Source organism: Balaenoptera ricei, chromosome 20 (genome assembly GCF_028023285.1).
Source record: "Balaenoptera ricei isolate mBalRic1 chromosome 20, mBalRic1.hap2, whole genome shotgun sequence".
Lineage (NCBI taxonomy): Eukaryota > Metazoa > Chordata > Mammalia > Artiodactyla > Balaenopteridae > Balaenoptera > Balaenoptera ricei.
In genome coordinates, this window is record NC_082658.1 from 41480848 (window position 1) to 41504449 (window position 23602).

Sequence of the window (23602 nt, forward strand, 5' to 3'; positions counted from 1 at the left end):
ATATGTGTTTCTGTTAATCCCAAATTCCTAATTTATTCCTCCCCCACCCCTTCCCCTTTGGTAACCATAAATTTGTTTTCTATGTCAGTCTGTTTCTGTTTTGTAAATAAATTCACTTGTATCATTTTTTTTAGATTCCACATATAAGAGGTTTCATGATATTTGTCTTTCTCTGACCTACTTCACTCAGTACGATAATCTCTCGGTCCATCCATGTTGCTGCAAATGGCATTATTTCATTCTTTATTTATTGGCTGAGTAGTATTCCATTGTGTATATATACCTCATATTCTTTATCCATTCATCTGTCTGTGGATATTTAGGTTGCTTCCATGTCTTGGCTATTGTAAATAGTGCTGCTGTGAACATTGGGGTGTATGTATCTTTTTGAATTAAGAGTTTTCTCTGGATATATGTCCAGGAGTGGGATTACTGGATCATATGGCAACTCTATTTTTAGTGTTTTAAGGAACCTCCATACTGTTCACCATAGTGGTTGTGCCAGTTTACATTCCCACCAACAGTGGTAGGAGGGTTCCCTTTTCGCCACACCATCTCCAGCATTTATTATTTGTAGACTTTTTTTTTTTTTTGGCTTACTGAATTATTTATTACAAGGCAAACACCACCCAGATGAAGAAAATAGAACTTTGCCATCCACTCCGGGAACCCCTCCACATGACCTGTCCCGATCCAGTGCCCTCGCTTCCTATAAATAACCACTCTCCTGGGACTTACCTGGCGGTCCAGTAGTTAAGACTTTGCCTTCCAATGCAGGGGGTGCAGATTCAATCCCTGGTCGGGGAACTAAGATCCCACATGCCTAGGGGCCAAAAAACCAAAACATAAAACAGAAGCAATATTGTAACATATTCAATAAAGACTTTAAAAAACGGTTCACATCAGAAAAATAAAATCTTTTTAAAAAAAAAAAAGTAAAAAAAAAAAAAAAAAGTAACCACTGTCCTGACTTTTATAGTAATCACTTCTTTGCTTTTTAAATTTTATTATGTAAATACGTGTCCTGAAAGCATATCATTTAGTCTTGCCCATTAAAAAAAGGTGATATTTCTTTCTTTTTTTTTTTGTTGTTTTTGGGCCATGCTGCTCAGCTTGCAGGATCTCAGTTCCCTGAGATCCAGGGATCAGGATTGAACCCTGGCCCCAGCAGTGAAAGTGCCGAGTCCTAACCACTGGACCACCAGGGAATTCCCCCAAAATGTGATATTTCTTCTTTTTTTAAAAAATTTATTTACTTTATTTATTTATTTTTGGCTGCATTGGGTCTTCGTTGCTGCGCGTGGGCTTTCTCTAGCTGCGGAGAGTGTGGACTACTCTTAGTTGCAGTGCGCGGGCTTCTCATTGAGGTGGCTTCTCTTGTTGCGGAGCACGGGCTCTAGGCGCGCGGGCTTCAGTAGTTGCAGCACGTGGGCTCAGTAGTTGTGGCACACTGGCTGTAGAGCGCACGCTTAGTAGTTGTGGAGCACGGGCTTAGTTGCCCCGTGGCACGTGGGATCCTCCTGGACCACGGCTTGAACCCATGTCCCGTACATTGGCAGGCAGATTCTTAACCACTGCGCCACCAGGGAAGCCCGATATTTCTTTTAAGTCTCTTTTAATCTGTAAATTCCTCCTCCATCCTTTTTTTTTTGTTTTTTTTTCTTAACAATTTCTCTGTTGAAGAATTCAAGCCATTTGACTTGTACAGTTCCCCACAGTCTGGGCTTTGCTGATTGCAAGCTCATGGTGCAGTTAGGCATACTCCTCAGTCCTCTATTTCTTACAAATTGACAGATCAGAGACTGGATCAGAGCTCAGGGTCAGTCTCTCTGGCAAAACTACAGGTGGTCTTAGGCATGACTATAGAAGGTGCATAATGTCTGGTGGTCTTTATCTTTTTTTTTTTATTGAAGTATAGTTGATTTACAATGTGTTAACTTCTGTACAGCAAAGTGATTCAGTTATACACATATATATGTATATATAAAATTCTTTTTTCTTTATATTCTTTTCCATTATGGTTTATCACAGGATATTGAATATAATTCTCTGCTATGCAGTAGGACCTTGTTGTTTATCCGTTCTATATATAAAAGCTTACATCTGCTAACCCCAACCTCCCACTCTATCCCTCCTCCAACCCCCTCCTCCTTGGCAACCGCAAGTCTGTTCTCTGTGTCCGTGAGTCTGTTTCTGTTTTGCAGATAGGTTCATTTGTGCCATATTTTAGATTCCACATATAAGTGGTATCATATGGTATTTGTCTTTCTGACTTCACTTAGTATGATAATCTCTGGTTGCATCCATGTTGCTGCAAATGGCATAATTTCATTCTTTTTAATGGCTGAGTAGTATTCCACTGTGTATATATACCACATCTTCTTTATTCATTCATCTGTCGATGGACATTTAGGTTGTTTCCATGTCTTGGCTATTGTGAATAGTGCTGCTGTGAACATAGGGGTGCGTGTATCTTTTTGAATTATAGTTTTCTCTGGATATATGCCCAGGAGTGGGATTGCTGGATCCTATGGTAATTCTATTTTTAGTTTTCTGAGGAACCTCCATAGTGTTTTCCATAGTGACTGCACCAACTTACATTCCTACCAACAGTGCAGCAGGATTCCCTTTTCTCCACACCCTCTACAGCATTTGTTATTTGTAGACTTTTTGATGATAGCCATTCTGACCAGTGAGAGGTGATACTTTGTTGTGGTTTTGATTTGCATTTCTCTACTAATTATCGATGTTGAGCATCTTCTCGTGTGCCTGTTGCCCATCTGTATGTCTTCTCTGGAGCTCTGTCTATTTAGGTCTTCTGGCAGTGGTTCTTAACCTGGGTATTGCTCTCCCTAGAGACACGTGGTCACAGTGTTTTTGTTCTCACAGTAGCGGAGGCGATGGTGGTACTTCTGGTAACTGGTGTTGACTCACAAAAACAGCCTGGGGTGTGTGAGGTTATCCCACACCATTAAAGATCTCTCCAACCTGAATACAGTAGCGCCCTCTCTGAGAGACACTGGTCTGGGGAAGACAGACAGACCTGTGTGTGGCATTCTTTTGCTCGGCTTCCTCCTCTTGTGCCCCGGCCACATGCCTGGCCTGCCCCGCCCATCAGCTGCCAGTTGCTCATCACCATCTCCTTGCATCTGCCTACTCTTTCAAGAGTCCGGTCCAGCCATGGACCTTTCCCTCTGCCCCACATGCTCTTTCCACCTGGCAGCACCTTCCCCTCTCATCTCCCCGCCCTCTCAGGTGACTCGGATCAGACTCTCCTTATCTTGTCCATATCTCTGTCATCTGTGCGACTAAACCCCTCTGAGGGCCTGATGGCTTTCATCTGTGTGTTCCCAGCGGCATGTGGTACATGCAAATTTGGTTTCGGAAACTGCTGAGAACACAGTTTGATGCTGATTGAAGTCATTGTGCTACTGAATCGTGGTGAAAGCCCTGTGCGATTCGGCCAGGCAGGGAGGTTGGAGACAGGCCCTAGGGGGTGCACGAGGCCTGCTTCCTCAGCCCTTCTGCCGGGCTCAGGCTTTTACTGGCCCTTGAGTGGATCTCTCACTTCCTCTCCTTCATCCCCACCCCCACTACGTCCCTTACCCCATACATATGCTTCCCCCTAGAGGCTGGCTTGGTGGTGGCATGTGCGGCCTTGTCACTCAAGTGGAGGCGATGTGCACCTGAGATTTGTGTCTTTTTCAGAGCAGTGCAACCCTGAAACTCGTCCCGTCGAGAAAGAAATAAGATCGCATCCTACTGCAAAAACTAAAAAGCCTGTGGAAAACACAGGTGGGTTGGTTGACTCCAAACAAACAAACCTAGAGAAGGGTTTCAAATAGAATATGCTGAAAGGAGAGAGGAGAGGAGACTGGGCTGGGGCCAGGAGTCAAGTTCATTAGGGAGCAGCAGCTTCCTCAGCCCTGAGCACTGGGGCTGGGGGCACACGTCATCATGGGTGATGTTACAGAGCAGCCTGACGGTTCAGGAGAAGAAAGATGGGGGCAGGAGGCAGAGGGGGAGAAAGGCCATCGCCATGGTTTGGGGGTGAGTGGTGGACACTGCTGGCGGGAGCCTTCTCCAGTCACGGCTTCGGGTCCCCCTCCCTGCGCCTGGCTGGGGCTGTAGGTTCACCTGAGCTGGGCCTAGGCGGGGTGCTGCCTTTGGTCTCGCTGCCGCTGGGGCCCTCACAGCTCACAGCGGGAGTGGGCTGTCATCCTCTCCATCCATCTAGCCTTTCTTCTTTAATGCCTCCTGCGGGTGATGCACCATGCCAGGCTCTGGAAGCAGCCCCTCCCAGCGCCACCAAAGAGGCATTGAACATTCACAGCCAGGGGATGGCCCATTTCTGCCCTTTGAGAAACTGTTGTTGGGTTCAGAAATTTCTGCCCATGCTGAAAACACAGGGGAATCATGTCAGTGGGTTTTTACAGAGCACCTAATCTTTTGGCCATGACAGGGCTGGAGCCGCCATGGTGAGGGGAGATGGGGTGGCAAGAACTGGAAAATAAGGCCCTAAAGCCCACAGACCACAGGGAAACACAGAGTAAGCGTGTGAACACTAGGATGCATTTGTTAGTCACCAGTTCTTTGCTTTCCTAAAAGGAGTGTTGGTTTAGTCACAAATTCCAGAGAAGAGGTTACTTTTCTCTGTACCCACTTGCATATCTCTGTTCCTGTCGCGTGTGTGCACGTATATTTTTTATCCATTGGAGGAGTTATTAAAACCTGGCACCTAGGTTTCCTTTTCAGTCATAAGCAGTTGATTGTGTTATATTTCTCAGATGATGATGACTCTGTAGCTGATTTTCTCAGTAGTGATGAGGAAGAGGACAGAGTTTCTTTGCAGAATTTAAAGAATTTAGGTAAGTCTGTGCTGTGCTTGTTTACTTCTTTGTCAACCATTGAGATACACTGGATTGTACAGAATGATGTTTTAAAATAAATTTATTCATTTATTTTTGGTTGCATTGGGTCTTCGTTGCTGCGTGCAGGCTTTCTCTAGTTGTGGCGAGCGGGGGCTACTCTTCGTTGTGGTGCGCGGGCTTCTCATTGCGGTGGCTTCTCTTGTTGCTGAGCACGGGCTCTAGGTGCGCGGGCTTCAGCAGTTGTGGCTCCCAGGTTCTAGAGCACAGGCTCAGTAGTTATGGCGCATGGGCTTAGTTGCTCCGCAGCATGTGGGATCTTCCCAGACCAGGGCTGAAACCCCTGTCCCCTGCATTATCAGGTGGATTCTTAACCACTGTGCCACCAGGGAAGTCCAGAATGTGATTTTGTAAAGCTATTAAACGCTTTAGTATGGCAGGCAGAGCCCTTCCTCCAGCCACGTGATTCTGTAGGCACACAGGGCTTCTACACCTCCCAGCCTGCCTATAAGGCCTTCCTCTGGCCTGGAATCCTACTGACTTTGGGGGTTGGCAAAAATTCTGCTCCTCTTTTTTTTTTTTTTTAATAAATTTATTTATTTATTTATTTTTGGCTGCATTGGGTCTTCGTTGCTGTGCGCGGGCTTTCTCTAGTTGCGGCGAGCAGGGGCTACTCTTTGTTGCAGTGCATGGGCTTCTCTTGTTGGGAGCATGGACTCTAGGCGTGTGGGCTTCAGTAGTTGCAGCATGCGGGCTCAGTAGTTGTGGCTCACGGGCTCTAGAGCACAGGCTCAGTATTTGTGGTGCACGAGCTTAGTTGCTCTGCGGCCTGTGGGATCTTCCCGGACCAGGGCTCGAACCCGTGTCCCCTGCATTGGCAGGCGGATTCTCTACCACTGCACCACCAGGGAAGCCCAATTCTGCTCCTCTTTCAAGGCTTGGTTCAAATTTCCTTTCCTCAGCTAAACTTTTCTTGACCTTTTGTCTTACTCTCAGAATTAGGTACATTTTCAGCTTCCCATGGTGCCCTGTAATAGACCACCCCCCCACGTTTTGTGGTAGTTTGTCTCTCTCACACCAATCAGGGGCCTCCGTTTATTCCCGTTCCCAGTGCTCGCTTTACAGTCCAGTCATTCATGCAGACTGGGTCATCCCAGGATTTGATTTTTCAGAGGGACGCAGTGTTAATAATGCCCAGCATTTTTGTAGGACTGCATTTCTGTTATGTGTATAATTAACTGGCCAGTGTAATTCCTAAAAGTGGTGTTATTTTCATTTTCCCCATTTCACAGGGGTGGTGCTTTGTACCCAGTCCCATGGGAGTGATTAGTTAGACTGAGGTAGGAGCTGAGCTGGGTATAGGTGTGAATGATTTTGTAAACTGTAAAGCACCATCCACGTTAGTGTCAGTTCACTGCTATTCATCCTGCTTTATGCTGGATCAAGCGCAGACTTAAACATCATTCAGAGATTTGGTGTAACTGTCCTTGTCACTGAGGACCTTAATGCTTATAGAGAGAAAACATGCCAACATGCTGCTATTCTTTGTATTTGTGCTGGTAAAATAATGCCATTTCAGCCAAGAAAAAATTAAGTTAAAATATTTACAGAGATATAAAGAATAAGAATCTGATAGCGTTTAATTTGGAAATCATCTGATACGCTGATCTCACCTTATGTGAAGTGCTGGGTTAATTTGTGGGTTTAAAGGGTAAGGGGATGCCACATCCTTGGTATTTATTACACTTGAAACATTTGGCTTTCAGCTATCTCTGCCTATTCCCACTTGAACTCGGCTTGGCTCTCTTTCCCTGTTCATTTTTAAGGGGAGTCTGCAGCGCTGAGAAGCTTACTGCTCAGTCCACACCTTAGACAGTTGATGGTCAACCTCGATCAGGCAGACGACAAGGCAAAGCTCATGCGAGCCTGCATGCAGGAGCCTTTGTTTTTGGAGTTTGCTGACTGCTGTTTAAGGATCGTGGACCCATCCCCGAACGAGGATTCTTAAGGTGGATTATTGTGCTGCCTGCTGCTCCCAGGAGGCCAGCTCGCGTGGGGCCCTAAGCAGGGGCGGCGCTTTCCAGGACGTTGAGCGGCTGACGTCGGGTAGGTCCTGCACATCCTTACGTCCATTGCCGCAGGCTGGGGCGCAGGTGGACGGAGGTACTCCAGGTGGCAAACCCTTTATGGAGAGAGAACTTGACATTCAGATGGTTGCTTTTAAATGTTTTATTTTCGGTACAATTAAGACATAAATGATATGGCTTTCACACCCATTTGAGTTAAAACTTGCTCAGTGTTTCAAAATAAAATTAAAGTGTGGTGGTTCTGTGGTGCATTGCATTGCTCAAATTCTTGATTTATAATCTAGTTGCTTGAAATTACATTAAATGACAAATACTTAAATAGTAAGGCTTTGTTCCTTTTAAAGGAACTAAAGGCAAAATTTCTGCCAGCCAAAATTTTAGAGCTCATTTCAAGCTGACTTTGCCTGTGGGGTTGGAGGAGCGGGGTGCCTGCTGTCCAGCACCACCGAGTGGGGTCTGTGAAGGCCCTGAAGTTTCTTAATCCAGGTTTGGTAGCTACCAGCCCTGACACCCATCAGGGCTGGAGGTGTAGATCGGTGTCCCGGGCCACTGGTGCAGCTGCCGCCCCGGCCTGGCCTGCAGGCTGGAGCCGTGGCTCCCCGACGTGTGCTCCGAGTCGCTGTGGGAGTTGTTTGGCAGCTCTGTGTTGATTAGATGTCTTTGGCAAGGCAGCTGGCAGGAAAAGGCCTTGGAGAAACAAAGGCACCAGGGAGGGCCCGGCCAGGTGAGGATGGAACGTGAGGAGAGATCACACGTGGCCCAGCCTGTGTCTTTCCAGCAGGATCTGATTAAAGCCAGTAACAGTGTCGGGCGAAGGTTCAGGGCAGATGTCAGCATAGCGCAGTGGAGACTTTCTGCAGTGAAACTTTATCGAACCCTGGGGAAAGAGATGCAGCTTAACCCCAGCTCCCAGGAGTGCCAGGGCCAAAGGTACCTCACGGAGTGAACGCTAGAAATGCAGGGAGGCGGGGACATGTAAGTAAGTACCCAAGTGAGAGTCACAGCAGTAGCAGGATTGAGTTAGTCAATATTGTTTTCTCCTTATTCTAAAACAGTGGCAAAGTCCAAAACGGTATTAAAATACAAAATTTCACATCCATTCAATGCAAGACAGATGAGGAAACACTAGGAGGGAGCTCCCCCCTACTAGGAGGAAGGCCTGTCACATTCTTATGCCTGCTTAAAGCTGGAAGATCAAAGAACTGCACTTCTGTTTACACTCTGGCTGGCCTGTGTGTTGTCATGGAGATTTTATCTAGATTATGTCCTATAGGAATTCCTCTGGCAGGAAATTCAGTGTTTCCTTCCTTCTGCCTTGTCAGTGTCACCTAATCCTTGTAAAAGGTCGGTATTAGCCCTTTTCTGTGCTGGCTGGCTCTTTCCCTGGCTGCTCATAATATAAATTCTTGCAGCACTGACTCACGTGCTTGTCATTTCCTCGGCTGGAATAGGGTAAACCAAAGACTACAACTTGGGGAGAACATGGTGCCAAATCCAGCGCCATTGGAGGGAAGAAAGCTGCTGTCATCACGACCACAATTTTTTGGAAGTTGGGCTAATTTAAAGGCGATTCAGAGGAGACGCTAGAACACTTAGAGGCAGCTTTTAAAAAGTGAAAGGGCTCTGGAGAACTTGTAAGGATGCAAACAATCCACCTGCAGCCGCTTGGGATGCGCAGGCTTCTGGTTTCCCCAGCAGGGTCACGAGGCTCTTCTCGCAGCCCCAGTCCTGCTCCTGCTGTGACCCCTGGGCTCTGCCCCCTGCCCTCCACGGTGGGGCGTGAGGGATCTGGAGCCATCCTGGCAGGACGGCCAGCCCGTCACACGGCTCACCTGAGGCAGCGCTCGGATGGACGTGACTCCAGCTTGTTCTTGTGCTGTCTGGACAGTGTAGCTGCTGAGGCCGCCCACGGGGAGTGGGAGGCAGGCGAAGACCACCAGCTTCCTCCGGAAGCCGCGAGCACCCACGGCGGCGTTGGCCAGGACCAGTCCCAGGGGCCAGAAGCGGGTTACTGCCCCCAGGAGCCTGGTCTGTGCCTGGGGCAGTGGAAAGGAGCTCGGGGAACAGGTGACTTGAGACGAGTGTTGTTCTTCCACACCGTCCAGTTCTTTAGAAGCGAGGAAGGCCATTCTGATCTTAAAAAGAGAACACCACTTTATAGCTTTCTCTTAATGCAAAACAGAAACCAAGTGTCTGTCTAATAATTCAGCTTAACAAGGTGAACCGAAGGGCACCTGGTTTGATGTGGCACAACTTTATACCCAAGGCAGCTGTGCTGAGGCCTTACATACGCTGCTTTAAAAAAAATAACAGCCTTTGGGGGTGTGCTCAGAGCAGGGGGTCTGAAGAAATGGCTTGTCTGTTTACAACACACCCGACAGGAATCAGGGTTCGTTGTGACAAGGGGCACAAAACTTGTGGCTTCCTATGAGCAAATACCCAACACGTGTCCCCCGTTCACCTCCACGTGGCTGCTGGGCAGGACCAGTGGGACGGGGCTCAGTACTGGAAGGAAAGCTACGGTATTTAGTGGGGGTGTTTGCCACCTGGAGCCTGTCCGGTCCACGTGTGGCTGGGCCATGAGTGGTGTTACAGGCATAAAGGCTTTGAACCCCTCTCTTCAAGGAAAAAAAAAAAATAGATTCCGTCTATAAGCCATTCTGGAAAAGGCAAAACAATGGCGACAATAACAAGATCAGTGGTTGCCAGGAGTTTGGGGGGGAGGGGAGATGAATACGTAGAGTACAGAAGTTTTTTGAGCGGTGAAAATACTTTGTATGACATTATAATGATTTTATGTCGTCATACTTTTGTCCAAACCCATAGAACGTGCAACACTATTCACTTCATAAAGCGAACCCTAAGATGAACTAGGGACTTTGGTGATTATGATGTGTCAGTGCAGTTCAGCCTTCGTTAAAAAAAAAAGTCTTAAAAAGAATTAACACTCAGGGTAGACGTTATTGGCAAAACCTTTGTTTCACTTTTATATATGTATACACATTATATATGTGTGTGTGTGTTGGACTGTGATGTAAAATGTGATTTTTAGAATAAAAAAGTTTGCAGGTTACTGTAGTTATACTGGCAAATAAAAGCACAAATTAATCTAAAAAGAAAATAATAGCCTTATTGAGATCTAATTGAAATACCATGAGATTCATGCTTTTAAAGCGTACAGTTCCATGGTTTTTAGCATATTCCCAGAGTTGTTTGAGCCACTCTACCGTGTCATAGCCGTCCTGCAGTGTAGGCGGTGTCGTGTCCACTTCATTCATGAGGACACGAGGCCGCCCGCTTTGCAGTGGCGGGGCCAGCACTCCAGCCTGGGTCCATCATGGCCCACCCTGACTTCTCGGGTCAGTACTCACTCTCCACTCCTGCCACGCGCGTTTGATGACCGTGGCAGCTGCGTGCAGCCTCTGGATGTGCTTCCGAGTCAACCAGGAACGAACAGCTGAGGGGTTTGTCCAGAAACAGGAAATAAGAGTAAATGTTTGTCAGAGCTCTCGGTAACCAGGCTGCAGCACCACCAGAGCAGCTGTCAGATATTTGGGTTTCTAGTATTTTTGTTTTTCAAAATGAGGCTGCTGTGTCATGGTTCATACATTGCTTCCTTAATCAGATCGTCTCAGTTTTTACCTTCTCCTTAATTAAAGTCAGCACGCCCGGGAGCGCAGGTTATGATAAGAGTTGTCATAAAGGGAAAAAAAGGTGGCATAAACAGCTATCTAGGACCGGGAAAGGGGAATTGAAGGCAACTTTGGAGCCTCTACTACCTACAAAGCACCCTTAGTTGTGGTGTGGCCTGGTCTGCACTGAACTGGAGATGCTCTGGGTGAACTGGACAGGGAATTCGAATCCCAGCGCACCACAGGGACATGCAGTTAACCTCTTGAGGCTGGGACACAGTCAGCTTTGGTCTGTGGGGACTCTAGCAGCAGCATTTCGAAAGAAACAGGTATCATGTGGGCTGGATCGTGTGCAGCTGCAGACAGTGGCCGCATCTAGGCCCACCTGCTGGCCAGGAGCAAGGATTGCCGGCCCAGGGCCCCACCTCTCCTACCTGCCTGGATGAGCACGGCGGCCCGCCGCTGCCTCTCCTGCTTGCGGCCCCGGTGTCGCCTCCAGCCACCCTGAATGCAGCGGGCACACTGCTCCAGCACCTGGGCACGCCCACGTTCCAGAAGCTCCAGCTGGGAGAAGGGGCATCCACTGAAGTCCTCAGCCTCTCCTCCCCCTGCCCTCAGGAGGGCCCAGACCCTGTCCTGCTAAGGACAGCACATGGCTGGCCACTCCTCATCCCAAACCATCTTACCATGGAGTCCGTCATGAACACCTTGGTCCTGCCACAGTGCACTGGGGCCGGCGTGGCCTCAGCTGGTGCCCGAGCCAGGGCTGGCAGAGTGTGGAGGATGTCCTGGAGGAGGGCTTGCAGCGTGGCCTGCTCGGAGTGTGGAGACCATTCTGGGGGACGGAGACAGAGGTCCCATCAGTGCTTCATCGTCTGCACACTTCTGTGGCCTTAAGAAACTGGCCTGGTCTCCCTAACATTCCACAGGATTCTTTCCTGCTGTTCTTGCCTCTAACCATTTCTACCTCCTTCCTTTTGGGAGGAGGCCAGAGGTGGCCTCCCAGTGTCCCTCAGGTCCCTGACTGTTCTGAGGAATCTCGAAATCCCACTTGAGGCTGTGCCCTGGACTGGCCTGCAGCCTCCATTCCCGTGGGTCCCTTTGGGCAGGGTGGCAGAGGGCACCGGGTGCCTTGACTCCCACATGGACTCCCAGGCTGCTTCGCCAGCATCTGTTTCTACGGCCCCAAACATGCTGAGGGCCAAACGGGGCAGCCGGGCCACTCCCTCTGCCCCTGAGCCCTCCCGCCACTGACGGGAAAAGGGGAACAAATCCCAGCCCCGTGGAGGCCCACCGGGTCCCCCTGCCTGCCCTCCCACACCTGGCAGGGCCGGCTCCTGTAGAAGGAGGATTTACCTGAGGGCTCTGACCACCTTTAGCTGCCCAGTGCCTCTCTGGAGGCTGCCAAAGGAAACGCCGCAGACGAGAAACAGCAGCAAGATCAGCCAGAGGCCAGGGGGCTTTGGGCAAGAGACAGAACAGGAGAGCACACCATGGAGAGAGGGGGAGAGAGGGTGGGGAGAAAGGATGAAAGGAAAGTGACAAAATCGTGCCCAAGAGAGGGAAATACACAGCAGTACTGTGCCTGGGCTCTGCCGGGCCCCTGGGTGTGGGGTGGTGGGTGTGTGTGTGTGTGTGTGTGTGTGTGTGTGTGTGTGTGTGTGTGTGTGTGTGTGTGTGTGTGTGTGTGTTTCCTGTCCTCGGCCTCTTCTCCCTGTGTGTGTGTGTGTGTGTGTGTCCTTCGCCTCTTCTCCCTCCGTGTGGGTGTGTGTGTGTGTGTGTCCTGTCCTTGGCCTCTTCTCCGTGTGTGTGTGTGTGTGTGTGTGTGTGTGTGTGTGTGTGTGTGTGTCCTGTCCTCGGCCTCTTCTCCCTCTGTGTGTGTGTCCTGTCCTTGGCCTCTTCTCCCTCCCTGTGTGTGTGTGTGTGTGTGTGTCCTGTCCTTGGCCTCTTCTCCCTCCCTGTGTGTGTGTGTCCTGTCCTTGGCCTCTTCTCCCTCCACCTGTGCCCAGGCCTTCTCACTGACTCCCACAGCCTCAGTGACACCACACGCAACAACCCCAGCAGACCAGGCCTTTCCCCTGAGGTGGGAGCTGGCCAGTACCTTGCGGATGTCTCCACTGGCTGGGCAGGGCTCGGCAGCCTCCCCAGACCTCTCTTCCCCACCGGCCGGGCGTGGCTAATTCTCTCCTCTCCTCTCCTTCTACATCGAATCACATGCTTGCCAAGTCTGGCCAATTTCTTTCCAACATTTCCCGGCTGTGCCCACATCTCTAGCTTCCTCCCCTCTGGCCAACCACGGGGCCCCCCACGGTGGCCTCCAGAAAGCATGAGGCTGACGCCACTCGCTTCCTGCCCCGAAGTGCCTCCCATCTGCCTGGAGGAGAAGGTCCAGCTTCTGCGAGTGGGCCTGCCTGTCCCCCAGCCTCACCGCCTACTGTTCTCTGCCCTTACGAGCCAGCAACACTGAACAGCCGGGAGCTCCTCGCACACACAGTGCTGTCCCCTGCCTGTGGAATGCCCCTCACCTGGCTAATCCCATCTAGCCTCAGACACCACCTCCTTCAGGAAGCCTTCCCGATTCATACCCCTCCTAGCACCACCCACAGCATCCTGTTCCTAACTCTGTGTCGCCATGTTCCCCGTTGTTTAATTGTCTTCTTTTAGTCTGTTTCCCCCCACTGAGCCAAGAGCCACGAGGGCAGGGCTGTGTTTTATTCATCTCCGAAGCCCCAGCCCCTCGCCCTGAGATGGCCCAGGTAGGTGCTCGGGAAACTGGGTGAACAAGTGACTGGCAAATGGGCGCCCTCACCTGAGCGCCCTTCATCTGGAGGTGGGCCATGGGGGCTGGGGGCTGCGCCAGGACAGAGCCTTCTCAGTAACTCATACCGCTCCAGGAAGTTCCGGTGAGAGACCCTGGAAGCCAAAGCAGGCGGAAGGAGAGATGAAGTGACTTTGGCCGTGAGCCAGGAGTCACTGTTTAATCTGCTCAGCCACCAGCGAGGTGCTGCCCTGACTGTGCCCACTGAGCGGATGACATTACTAGGGCCCCTTGGCGGGAAGCCAGTGGAGACCACTTTATGCTGGGCCTCCTGCTCCTGCAGCCCTGGTCCTACCCAGACAGAGCCTTGCTCTTTTAGGAGGGGATTTGCAGCCTGCCTCCTCCCAAAGGGGCTCGCCAGCCTCTCCCCAGACACCTGGGTCACTCCTGCCGTGCACAGGGGCTCAGCACGTCTCCCCTCTGACGCCACGGCCTCCTCCACTGCCTCCCGGGGTCTCGGCTCCCCGTCACAGCAGCGCTTCTCTACACAGCGGTACTTCCTCCTCCTGAGTCTGGCTTCTGCCCCCAAAACTGCACCAGCGTGGCCACCAACTCCAGGGGTCAGTGCTCTGACCAGCCTCTAGGCAGCAGGTGCCCAGCTGACCCCTCTCCCTTGTAGAGCTCACTCGCTCTCAGCCTCCAGGACACCCACGGTCCTGGCTTCCTCCTTCACCCCGGCCCCCTCCAAGTTGTTGCTGGTTTCTCGTCATCACCCTCTCTAAACGTGAGCGTTCCTCAGGGAATGGCCTCAGACCTCCCTCTCCCCCTGTGATCTCCTTCTTGCTCACGGTGTTAAGAGTCACTGAGGACAGACCCTCACGTGCCCCTCCATTTCAAACCGGACTCTCCCCTCCCCTCTCCCCCAAACCATCCTGTGTCCCGATTCATCCACTTGCCTCAGATGGAAGCCTGGAAGTCGCTTCTGCAGCCTGGAAGTCGACGGCTCCCCTGCCCCGTACCCCACGGTCTACCCATTCACGGTCCCACTTCTACGGCAAGCCACACTCCACTTTTACCCACTTCTCTCCATGTGTCACTGGGCCCCCATCCCACCCGTCATACCTGTAACGGCCGCCCGCTCACCTCCTCCCTCCTCTCCTGACCCCGGGGCAGCCTCCGCACAACAGCCACAGAACAGGAGCGAGCGTGCAACATGCCCTGCTTACGACGCCCAGCGGCTCCCACGGCTCTCAGGAAGACCGCGGCCTTCACGTGGCCTGGAGCCTCCCCCCTTCCCCCGTCTGCTGTGTGTGCTCCGGTCACCTTAGCATCTCTCAGGTCCTAACCTGGGAGCTTTGGGGTTGCTGTTCCCTGGGTCTCGAATACTCTCCCCTCCTCCACATCTTCCCAGGCTGGCCCCTTGGCTTTGCTTCCCTAGGCCTGAGCTGCTCAGAGGGCCCCTCCCTGAGCAGCCCTGACCCCTTCCCCGTTAGTCCACCTAACGGCACTTTTTGTTCCTTTCCACAGCAATGTACACCCCAAGAGGGCAAGACTCACCTTTCTTATTCACTGATACACACCAGACACGGTGCCTCCACAAAACGGGCCACAGAAAGTGAGCGCAGCCCTAGAGCTCCAGGCCGACTTCTGTGGACCTGCCTCTTTCTCTTCATCTCCACATCCTGCTCTGGGCTGGTCAGGCTCTCGTCTGACCTGCGTCCTGAGCTCCACCCTGGCATTGGCCCTGCCCCCTGCACTGGACGGACCGGCCCACTCACCGGATGGGGAAGCCGGCGGCACTGATGTGGATGGTCTCCACGAGGCCACAGGCCTCCAGCTGGCTCAGGACCTGCAGGGGTGGGGAGACAGGGCTGCAGCATGGGGCCAGCAGGCCCCAAATGCCACCCTTCCCGTGGCCCTGCTGGTGTGGATCTGCAGGCTCTCCTATGGGCAGACAGTCTTTGGGGCAGTGAGAAATCAAGGGACCTTGAGAAAATCTCCCTGTTAGAAAGGGTCCTGGGGGCCCCAGGTCCCCTTACCTGAAGCCTGGCTTCTGGTACAACTGAGGCCAATGCTAGTCCTGGCTGTCTCACCGCTCCCGTCTTTGCCTCACAATGCAGCCCAATCCAATTCCTCTTTTTTATTTATTTTATATTCTGCAGTCGATAGAGTGAGTCACAGCTAAGAAGCAGGGGAGGTTATACTGTGAAGATGCTTCCGGGACCCAACCAAGGTCTTTACCACAGAGCAGTGGTCCTATGAATCCTAAGGTCATATCTGCCAGTCGACTGTGGGACACTCTCCAGCATCGTCCAGCTCTCATACCTCTTCCACATCCCTCCAAAGGGCAAAGGGCAGCTGCTGGCCACAGAGTGCTTTTGTGCAAATTTTAGAAACTATCCTTCCATCAGAAACAGTGCACTGTGTCTGGCCTGTAAGGTGACACAGACTTTCAGCTAATCACAAAAGACACCCATTCCTCTGGGCAGCCTCAGTCTCTTGTCAGGGCACATGGCTTGGTGAGCAGAGAGCAAGATGCACTGTAGCCCCTACTTGCCTCCTGTGGTTGGGCCACTGTGCATTGCACAGACCACACAACTGTACATGACCGTCCTGCCAGAGCTGGGAAGATAAGCCCTCCCTAATGTCACTCCATTTGGAGCAGACATCCTGCCCCTTACCCCTCCAGGGTCTTGGCTGAATGGGACCCTCCACAAAGCAGCTCTGGCCCAGTGTGAATTACCTCCTCCTGGTGGAACATCTGCGCCCGGCCCTGGCTGTTGGGCTTGATGCAGCGAATGTAGTGGGGTGTGGTGCTATGCAGGACCTGCAGAAGCTGCTCCAGGGAGGCCTGCAGAGGGGAGAGGCCGTGGGTCAGGCTGCTGGGGGGGCACCGGCTGGGCCCTGGCTAGTGACACGTCCAAGCAGCCCTCCCAGCCCCGAGACCTGGATCCTCACACACCCTGAATGACTCCTGGCGGCTCTCACTGGGTGTGCCCAAAGCACAAGCCACTCCTCACCTCCGCCTCCAGGGATCCTTCCTGACCTGTGACCCTCCCCACCTGGTTGGTCTCCCTGCATCTGGTCTCAGCCGCCCCCCACGAGAGCAACCTTTCCAGAAGAGAAGCATCTCAGAACCCCCTGCCATTTGTTCAGGCGACAGTTGTTCGGGCGACTAAGCCCGTCCTATGTGCTGGAAGCCTTGCCAGGGCTACGACACGGCCGTCTGCCATCGTCTCACAGCTCAGGGCCTAACGGGCCTTGCAGACGTGGGATGGGCTCTCTCAGTGGTGTCTGAGGCTGGGCAGGAAAGGGCTAACCAAACCTGGGCTCCCCTGGTTGCCTCCTCTGGGAGGTGATGAGAAGGCTGCGGTTGGAAGGAGGACAAGGAATAAACTAAGAGAAGTGGCATGGAGGGCGGGAGTGAGGGTGGAGCTGAGGGGTGGTGGAGCAGAACGTGCAAGGGCTGAGAGACGGCAGGAGGGGACAAGTCTGCGCTGGCCGAGGACAGAGTTTGAGCAGGAAGCTAGGGAACTGGGAGTGGGCCAGTCACAGAGGTTCAGGTAACTACTGCTCTTCCATGATCACCCTATCAGTAGTGGGCAAAAGGCCGCACTGCCACCCATGGGCCCCTAGGCTTCCTGTCACGTCAACTACACACAGTCTCTCTGTCAGTTTCCGGTCTCTGGCTTCCGTGGACCAGGACCACGGCTCCCTGACTCCTCAGTGCTCCCAGCACACAGCACTGATGCTGGGAGGTGCTTGGTAAGCACTGGAGATTGATTACTGAACCAAGCACGTCCCATCAGCACCACCGGACCCACCTTGAACTTGGACACCACGGTCAACACAGGGGCCCTGCTCTGGCCAGAGGGCTCCTCCTGGGACTTCTCTTCAGGGTCAGCAGGAAACAGTACCTTGAGCAGGGGGTCCTGGGATTGCTGCAGGAGCCTGGTCAGCTCAGGGGGGATGGGGTCCTATGGGGAAAGGACAAGGACAAGGGTGAGAGCAGGCGTGGTGCTGCCCACGGGCTGCCAGCCCTGCTCACCCAGGCCCCAGAAGAAGGGCAGTGCCTGAGCCCAGGAGACTCAGAGCTGGTCTACTGGGTGCCTAGAAACCAAGAAATGCAGTCATTTCTGGGCAGGTCGTGCCTGAGGAGCAGAGACCTCAGACAGGTGGGCCCAAGAGGCGACCCTGGATTCGGGAGGATGTTCAGGAGGGGAGGGTGCACGATAGAAGCTTCCACACGCATGCAGCAATGACTCGGCATCTCATTTCACGCCGGGGCCCACAGGCCACGGCCCAGCCCTCACCTTGTTCTTCTCCACCAGGCCTGCGGTGTGGTACCGCACAGACCCCGCATAATGCACCACGATGAAGCTGGGCTCCCGGCTGAGCTTGTTGTGGCCCAGGCAGGGGCTGCCTGCCAGGGAACTCTCAATGCGTGTCTGGAGCTGGGCTGCACTGCTTGGCCGATTAAGGCGGCATTCCTGTGTGGGCCGGGATGGGACAGGCGGTCAGCCACAAAGTGAGAGGGGCTCACAACCCTCAGAGTCCCCACCCTGTGGACCCATGGGAGCATCATAGTGACCCTGAAAAGGAGGGGTTATAGGGCTAGCACACCCATTATGCAGATGGAGAGAAAGAGGCACACAGAGGGCACAGGATGGTCTTCAAGGTCCCAGAGAAGCCCAAAGCCCCACTCGGGTGTTCTGCACACGAGCTGACCCCCCCACCTCGTTTATGAGGGAGCAGATGCTGATGGGGCTCCCCTCGATGAGATCCAAACAGGTCTGGTTGTCCTGGTAGCTGACAGTCGACCACTCCAGGCCCTCAGCTGTGTACTCCTCCTGGGGGCAGAGGTGGGAGTGGGGTGGCAGAAGGCAACTGCGGTCTGAGGTCCAGATGGCCATCCCACGCTGGCCTCAGCACCACAGCCCGTTCCAGAGCAGTGTCAAAGAAGGAACCGAAGACGTCTGGTCAGATCCAGGGATGGGGCTGGGGGCCAGGGAGAAAGAGAGGACGCAGGACCACCCTACCCCTCACCTGCTGGGCCCTGAGGTAGTGAGCCACGAAGTGCTGCTGCAGCTTCTCATTGGCATAGTTGATGCACAACTGTTCCAGACTGTTGGTGGGGAAGGACTCAAACCCGTACACATCCAGCAGGCCTGGCAGGAAGGGGAGATCCCGTGGGGCCAGTGCAGGAGGAGGCGGGGCCCGCGGGACGACAGGAGCCCAGGGTAAAGCCTCATGCTTGGCGGCCCGGAGCTGAGGCGGAGCGAGCACGATACCCAGCGGTGAGCAGAGCACCTCCCACCCCAGCGTGGTTCCCAGGGCAGCCTCCTGTCCCCTCAGAGCTCAGAGCAGGAAGAGGCCGAACGAGGTGTCAGGGGACCAGGTCCCGGGGAACGCTGTGTGTCCAACCCGGTTTGGACGGCCTGAGTCTCACGCGCTCAGTTGGTGCCTAGAATTCCACCATTCTGTGAGCAAACTTCACCGACGCTTCTGAGCTTTGCTTCCTCCCCTAGCAGGTTCCCATGATGTTACCATGTCCCCCATGTCCCTTCTAATCTAGCTCCTTCACCATCCCCCACTACTCTCCTGAGACCGGAGCTGGGTCTCCGGGGAGAGAAGGGGCCCCTCGTGGCCCGGCCGCCAGCTGAGCCTGCCTGGAGAGCTAGGGACGGTCAGATGCGGGCACCGGAGAGCAGAGACCTCGCCCACACACTGGCGGAGGGTGAGGAGACGGGTGCAGAGGAGGGAAAGGAGCTGCCCGGAGTCCCGCAGTAGACCCAGGGCTCTGCTCTCTGTGCGGGGCACTCCTGTCCTTTTTCTGGAGGAGGGTTCCTGGAGGGTGAGCCCCTGCTACCTATGAACGTGGTCCAGGAGTCGGGGTCCGCACAGATGCTGCTGTTGATCACCGATACCAGCCAGTCAAACAGCCTGTTGGGGCGGGGTGGGGGGGGGTTTGGTGAGAGGCGTCAGGCTGAGCCTGAGGGGTGGCAGGACTGTCCCTGCAGCCTGGGTGCCACACCTTGGAGGGCCTGTCTTCTGAGCCTGACAGGTCAAGGGCTAAACACTCTCCTCTCGTGTCCTGCCCATCCTGTCTTGACCCACTACACACACAGGCTGTAGTCATGCGTGTTTCCGGGCACACGAAGACCTGGCCTGTCCGCGAGCAAGACTGAGCACGGGACCAACTGCAGGCATATCCCTTTTTATTGTGCTTTGCTTTATTGCGTGTTTTACAAATTGAAGGTCTGTGGCAACCCTGCATCGAGCACGTCTATCAGCGCCATTTTCCCAACAGCGTTATTTTAAAATTAAGTTATGCACATTGTTCTTTTGGACATAAAGCTATTGCACACGTAATAGTCTACAGTATGGTGTAAATATAACATTGCTATGCACCACAAAACCAAGAAATTCGTGTGACTCACTTTATTGTGGTGGTCTGGAACTGAACCTGTGATACCACTGAGGTCTGGTATAGCCTCTGGGGCTAGATGGGGAGTGGGTCTGCCTCAGTCCCCTGGCCGGACACCCAGCTGCATCTTGATGAGAAGGGGCTGACAGGCAGCTCTGGGTGGGACTGTGAAGAACTGACTTCACTGGACTCCCCTGCAAACCTCGGCCTGCGGAGGCCAGAGCTCAAGGCCCCACCACATCCCCCTACTCCGTCCTGCACGAGGGGGCCCCGAGTCACCCGAGGTGGACAGTGGCATCCTGCACTCTGGAACCACCGCCGCTGAGATGATGGGGTGGTTGCTGTACAACGTGGTGACACATATGACACTACATAAGGGTTTCTTCCTTACCATTTATTTAAGTGATTGCTCTGCAACTTTTTTTCAATTCAGTAAATGATTCCTGTTTTTGCAACAAGGGCTTCAAATACCCATTTGAGGTACTAAAAATGAGTGGCCTAGTGATACAATGACCTGTTTGCTGTGTGTAAAATGATCCATGATTAGAGACTCACTGTGTCTGTGATCATCACACTTCACCTGCTCATTTTGCAGTGATTTGACACAAAAGCTTTAAAAATCTTTGGCCTCAAATTCTGACCTGAAATTCGCTTCTAGGGAGTGAGAACAGAGTACCTTGCTGAACTGGGTTCAGTCTGGGCCCAGCTGCCCTGGGCCATTTTCACTCAGAGGATCTTATTCCCTTAGCAGAGCTTCTCAGCCTCTTAGCTCTTGAGAAGTTCGTGAAAGCAGGGGGACCCTCTCCACAGGTACCCAAGTTCCTATAAGCACATGCACACACACATACACACATATGTGTTCTGTCCCATAATTTCAGAGCATCCTGGGCCCCCAGACACTCTCAATGGCACCCCAAAGGGTCTCAGAACCCAGAGTACCAAATCACTCCTTAACCACATGGCCAAAGGGTAGAGATGCCCACAGAACCAACAGGAAAAGACCAGGACCCCCGCCTTCCCCCTGTTCTGGGCTCCACTTGCTGCATAGTGTTGCTCAAGACTGTGGGCAAAGCTTCTGGCTCTACCACCATCTATCAAATTCCCCAGGTGACTACCAAGAGTACAAGGGCACACAGAGACAGAGGAGCCTATTCACCCATGGGTCTGCACCTGGACCTGGGAGGGACCCACATCACCTCTGGGGCCGGCCTTGCCAGCAGGCAGGCAGGCAGGCCTTCCTCACCTATCACCAAGGTCAAGGCAAGCTCCTGTACTTTAATAACATGCTGAATCTAGGCCAAGTGGCAACTTCTCCACGCAGAGTAGTCCGGAATCAAGCCAAGGGCCTTGCTTGGGGAAAGCCCAGGAGCCACTCCCTCCTGCCCCCCAGGGTCTGGGGAGCAGGGCAGGGAACCCGTCTGCTTTATCTGGCAGCCCTCACCCTGGGCCCAGCTGTACTGCCTGAGGGGTCTGTTCCAACTCCAGATGGGGGGGCCTGGGAGGAGGGCAGGGCCCAGAGCACTCACCGTGCATAGACCAGTTTGGCCAGACAGTCTCTGCGGGTGTCACACTCGGCCCGGGAGCAGGGCTTCCGGAACACCTGCTGCCGCCTGCCTGCCCTGATGGTCCGAATCTGCAGTGTCTCCAGCAGAGGGTCTTCTGGGAGCCGCAGCAGTGAGGCCGATGTCCTGACAGAGCCTGGGAGGCACAAACACCCTCCATCCAAACATCCCTCTGCACAAGGCCCCGTGAAGTCATCACAGTGGAAACACGACCCACCCAATGGGGCAGAGTGAACCCAGGTGCAGGTGGGTGAGGAGGCTTGGCCAAGGCAGAGGCAGGACTTGAACCCAGGGCTTCTGTGTGCCAGTCCACACGGCCATGAGTGGGATAAACCACTTTATAAACCCCCCAACTCTCGTTTTCTCATCTGTAAGATGCGGGTGATGCTATCTGCTGCAGCAGAGATGGGGTGAGGAGTAACTTCTCCAGGGCAGGGCCCTATAGCTTATGGCTTCAAAGGCACTGATTCCAAATTTCACCTTCTGGCCTCCCTCCCACCCAATCCCACCAAATGCTGCCTCTTTTCCGGCAGGGCCTGCCTTGCTCCCTGGGTGTGTGACCAGAGCCTGAGGTGCAGGCCCCCCATCCCTGCACTCACACTCAGCACCGTCCATCAGTGGGCAGGGCTGGGCTTCGTCCTCGGAGTCAGCAAACCGGGTGTTGCCGAGGTGCAGCAGTCCAGCTAGGGCCTGAGGGGGCAGGAGAGGACACGAAGTGGGCCCCTTCTCAAGGGCTAGAGCCCAGCCTGGGAAGGGTCTCTCTCCTGCTGAATATGAAGATTATGATAACAGAATAATAACAGCTCTCAATTACTGCCCACTTACTCCATGACTCGGCCAGGCACAATTCTACACAAGTTACATGCATCATTTCATGTAATCTTTTCAACAACCAATGAGGCACGTGCTATGGTGGTGCCCATGATAGAGATGAGATGGGGAGAGGTTAAATCACAAGCCCGAGGCCACACACTTGGTAAAGGAGAAAGGCAGGATGAGAACACAGGCAATCGGACTTCAGATCCCTCCCGGGGCAGCCACTGGGGCCGCCATGTCACCCCCAGTCTGTCCCCCTGCCCCCCGACTCCAGGAGCATACTGTGTGGGAAGGCCACTCCTGTTCCTCGTGGACCGGCCCTACCTCTGTGTGGCTGGTGGGGGCCTGGCTCTGGCTCCTTCTGGCTCTTTCTCAGCACTGCTGGGCTTCTGACAGCCCAGCCTAGGGCAGGATCTGTGATCTTGGTCTCTGTCCAGTGGGTGCTCCCTTGCCTTCGCACTCAATGACCCTCATGGATGAGCCCCCAGGGGCTGTAGAAAGGGGACCCCTGGGTCCAGCAACTTGGAAACCTTTGGACCTGGTATTGGTAGAGCAGGGCCTCTCCCACCATCCCTGTCTGGTCCCAGAGAGGGTGTGTCCACATGCTACTGGCTTTCAGGCCACAACCCACTTCAGGAGAAGACTACTGTGCTGATGGGCAGTGTGGCTGGGACAGAAGGTCATGCCACCCTCAAGCCAGCACTCCTGTCCAGACTCCTAGTGTCGTCCACTTGTCCTGGGCTTGTCCTATGTGCTGTCCCTCTGGCCAAGCTCTTGGCTGGCGGTGCCCATACTGGCTGTGATCTCCCCCCACAGCCTGAGCAGCCCCCTTCTGGAGGTGGAGGTCTCTTCCCACTGCACTGCCATCTCCCTGCAGCGGCATCCCTGCCTCTGCTGCCAGCCAATCCTCCAGATCCCCTCCCGCCACTCTGCAGGAGTGAGGAGAAAGATGGGAGAAGGGAGACCACCAGTGGGGATGAGCGGGGCCCAGTTCCTCTGGGTGAGCGCTGTGTCCCAGGAGGAAGAGGAAGAGGGTGGGAAATCGGAATTACTACGTCCGGTACAAACCCTATCTGCACCACCACTTAGTGTTGTCTGGCCGTGGGCAGGTCTCTAGTTTTCTCAAGCATAAAATGGGAATAATCTCCATACCCATGGTCTGTTGAAAAAGACCAAGTGAGCTAAGAGGTGTGAACATGATTTAAAAACTAACACACTAGACAAACACGTGGCAGCATCGTTTCTCTATTCTGATTAATGGAGCCATAACTGACCCAGGCACTTTGCCCTTTGACCTCCATGGGTCACTGTGCTGGCCTGTTCAATAGCACTATGTGCCCTGCCACTGTCCTCTCTTCCCCCATCCACCCTGACCCCCAGTCTCCAGGCTCAGCCTCACACAGAGGTGGTCGACTCCTTGGAGATTGTGCAGTGGGGCCTAACGTCCTAGAC

The 23602-nt window shown here is 53.4% G+C and overlaps 2 protein-coding genes and 1 non-coding gene across 10 annotated transcripts in view; 2 read left to right on the forward strand and 1 right to left on the reverse strand.

Moving 5' to 3' along the window:
- The window catches only part of ZNHIT3 (zinc finger HIT-type containing 3), a 43383-nt gene extending 36177 nt beyond the window's left edge, over window positions 1-7206 (forward strand). For all 3 annotated transcript variants that reach the window (XM_059908415.1, XM_059908417.1, XM_059908416.1), the window contains exons 8-10: window positions 3709-3795; window positions 4788-4868; window positions 6695-7206. In XM_059908415.1, coding sequence (XP_059764398.1) covers window positions 3709-3795; window positions 4788-4868; window positions 6695-6876 — 350 coding nt within the window. In that variant the 3' untranslated portion in view covers window positions 6877-7206. The remainder of the gene's footprint in view (window positions 1-3708; window positions 3796-4787; window positions 4869-6694) is intronic.
- Window positions 7110-23602, reverse strand: part of MYO19 (myosin XIX) — a 35387-nt gene continuing 18894 nt past the window's right edge. For 3 of the 6 annotated variants that reach the window (XM_059908405.1, XM_059908404.1, XM_059908406.1), the window contains 15 exons: window positions 21934-22024; window positions 21299-21470; window positions 19215-19288; window positions 18392-18513; window positions 18082-18195; window positions 17659-17835; window positions 17170-17322; window positions 16089-16196; window positions 15124-15194; window positions 13397-13500; window positions 11274-11422; window positions 11022-11151; window positions 10327-10412; window positions 8788-9090; window positions 7110-7832 (listed from right to left, as the gene is read on the reverse strand). In XM_059908405.1, coding sequence (XP_059764388.1) covers window positions 7704-7832; window positions 8788-9090; window positions 10327-10412; window positions 11022-11151; window positions 11274-11422; window positions 13397-13500; window positions 15124-15194; window positions 16089-16196; window positions 17170-17322; window positions 17659-17835; window positions 18082-18195; window positions 18392-18513; window positions 19215-19288; window positions 21299-21470; window positions 21934-22024 — 1983 coding nt within the window. In that variant the 3' untranslated portion in view covers window positions 7110-7703. Of the gene's footprint in view, window positions 7833-8787; window positions 9091-10326; window positions 10413-11021; window positions 11152-11273; window positions 11423-11943; window positions 12048-13396; window positions 13501-15123; window positions 15195-16088; window positions 16197-17169; window positions 17323-17658; window positions 17836-18081; window positions 18196-18391; window positions 18514-19214; window positions 19289-21298; window positions 21471-21933; window positions 22025-23602 lie in introns of those variants that run through there. The other 3 variants (XR_009499704.1, XM_059908408.1, XM_059908407.1) reach the window with 3 other exon arrangements.
- LOC132356277 (small nucleolar RNA SNORA11) lies at window positions 9275-9403 on the forward strand. Its single transcript, XR_009499801.1, has one exon. It is a non-coding gene; the product is annotated as a small nucleolar RNA SNORA11 (small nucleolar RNA).